At 37.1% G+C, this 2,809-nt stretch overlaps 1 protein-coding gene across 2 annotated transcripts in view; it reads left to right on the plus strand.

Annotated features, from left to right (window-relative positions):
* The window catches only part of gins4 (GINS complex subunit 4 (Sld5 homolog)), a 14,966-nt gene that overhangs the window by 6,744 nt on the left and 5,413 nt on the right, over positions 1-2,809 (plus strand). For both annotated transcript variants that reach the window (XM_032516391.1, XM_032516390.1), the window contains exon 2: positions 94-180. In XM_032516391.1, coding sequence (XP_032372282.1) covers positions 94-180 — 87 coding nt within the window. The remainder of the gene's footprint in view (positions 1-93; positions 181-2,809) is intronic.

A 2,809-nucleotide genomic window follows, 5' to 3' on the forward strand; every position in this document is an offset into this window, starting at 1 on the left:
GTGTGTGTGTGTGTGTGTGTGTGTGTGTGTCTCTGTGTGTGTGTGTACCTATGGCCCGCTCCTCACCGCTGTGTGTTTCTCTGTCACTAACAGGCTTGGCTGAATGAGAAGTTCTCCCCGGAGCTGCTGGAGAACAAATCAGAGGTGGTGGAGTGTGTTATGGAGCAGCTGAGCCACATGGTAAACAAACACACAAAAGCACAATCAGCCCTACAACACAAATACAACAGTTACGACAACAAATAACAACAACGCAATACAGGACACAAATACACAAGCTCACAACACAAATACACAGCTACTAACCCCACAAAAGCTACACAGCTACACAAAAATACAACAGCTACAAACACAAAACAACAGCACAACCAAATACAAAGCTACAACAAAATCAAAATCGACAAAACCAATACAAACGTTACGACACAAACCCAAAAGCTACGACACAAATACAAAAGCTACAAACAAATACAACACAAATACAACACACAATACAAAAGCTACGCACACAAATACAAAGCTACAACACAATTCAAAGCTACACACAAATACAACAGCTACAACACAATACAACAGCTGCAACACAAATACAACAGCTACAACACAAATACAACAATACAACACAAATACAAAAGCGCAACACAATACAAACAGCTACACACAAATCAACACAACACAATACAAAGCTACAACACAATCAAAAGCTACAACACAATAAACCAACAGCTACAAGAAAACCACAATACACAGCTACACACAAATACAAAAGCTACAACACAAGTTCAAAAGCTACAACACAAATACACAAAATGATAGAACACAAATATAAAGCCACAAATCAAATACACAAAAACTACACACACAAACACACAAAAGCTACAACACAACAACCAATACAAACACAATACACAAAAGATACAACACAAATACACAAAAGATACAACAGAAGTACAAAAGATCAACATTACACAAAAGCTACAACACAAATACACAAAATATACAACACAAGTACAAAAGATACAACACAAATACACAAAAGCTACAACACAAATACACAAAAGATACAACACAAGTACAAAAGATACAACACAAATACACAAAAGATAGAACACAAATATATAAAGCTACAACACAAATACACAAAAGATACAACACAAATACACAAAAGCTACAACACAAATACAACACAAATACACAAAAGCTACAACACAAATACACAAAAGCCACAACACAAATACACAAAAGCTACAACACAAACACACAAAAGCTACAACACAAACACACAAAAGCTACAACACAAATACACAAAATATACAACACAAGTACAAAAGCTACAACACAAATACACAAAAGCTACAACACAAATACACAAAAGATACAACACAAGTACAAAAGATACAACACAATTACAACACAAATACACAAAAGATAGAACACAAATATAAAAGCTACAACACAAGTATAAAAGCTACAACAAAAGCTACAACTCAAACACACAAAAGATACAACACAAGTACAAAAGATACAACACAAACACACAAAAGCTACAACACAAACACACAAAAGCTACAACACAAACACACAAAAGCTACAACACAAATCACACAAAAGCTACAACACAAAAACACAAAAGCTACAACACAAACACACTCACAACTCCACCTCCTTTTCAGCGTGGTTGTGTCCCAGAACAGCACATGCAGTCACTGTGGTGCAGGGCTGGAACCAACGGGCAGTGGGGAAATGAAAGTACTTTTACTCCAGTACTGTTAAGTACTGAGGTACTTGTACTTTACTGGAGTCTTTTCCATTTCCTGCCACTTTCTACTTCTACTCCACTACATTTCAGAGAGACATATTGTAGTTTTTTGAACTCCACTACATTCATCTGACAGCTTTTTAGTTACTTTGAACGTTAAGTTTGTTGTACACAAAACCCATGTAGTTTATAAAATGTGATGTTTATTTATAAAGTAAACGACTCAACAATATAACGGCAATGAAGTCCAGCTGATATGGCTAGACCATGGTTTCCCAAACATAGGGTCGGGACCCAAAATGGGTCGCAGACCCGTTTTATTGGGTCGCCAATTGGCAGCGTAAAAGTCATATCAATCTTATGTGAATGGTTCTTTTTTGCTCCACTGGTCTGTTCAGCTCAGATGTTGTGTGTGTGTGTGTGTGTGTGGGGGGGGGGGGGGGGTCTCTCTCTCTCTCTCTCTCTCTTACCCTAAGAGGGGATAAGAACATATGAGTTTAGAAAGGAGTGAGACACAGAAAGGAGAATAGAGACCTTTTCTGTTTTTGTTTACTTTTATAATGGAGTAAATATACTTCATACACATTTAGATTCATGGTTAGTTCCGTCTTTCGTCCACAGTTTAAACATGTAGATGTTACAAGGATTCATGGTGTACTTTTGTAAATTTGGGCACCAAATTTCTCTTTTGGGTCTTGAGCTGAAAAAGTTTGGGAACCACTGCACTAGACCATCTGTTGTGAAGGTTGAGGAGCTTTGTTAAAAGTTAATTACATCTTGTTACAGGTTGCATTATTGTGCACTCGACCCTGAAACCGAAACCGGTTTCTATTTTAATTTGCACACATTTTGAGCCTAAAGCTCGAGCTCCTTCTGCCAGTGACTGCTGATTTCTGCTGTTCTTATTCGACCGTTGCTCAGAGCGATCTTTTTCCTCTTTCTACCCTTTTAATTGTTTGTTTTGCACACAGTGTTTCCGTTTGGCATGTACAAAACAAACTTTATATACAAAATACAATTTGTTTGATCAAACTAAATCAAATTTGTGCT

The sequence above is a fragment of the Etheostoma spectabile genome, chromosome 5 (genome assembly GCF_008692095.1).
Source record: "Etheostoma spectabile isolate EspeVRDwgs_2016 chromosome 5, UIUC_Espe_1.0, whole genome shotgun sequence".
Classification (NCBI taxonomy): Eukaryota; Metazoa; Chordata; class Actinopteri; order Perciformes; family Percidae; genus Etheostoma; species Etheostoma spectabile.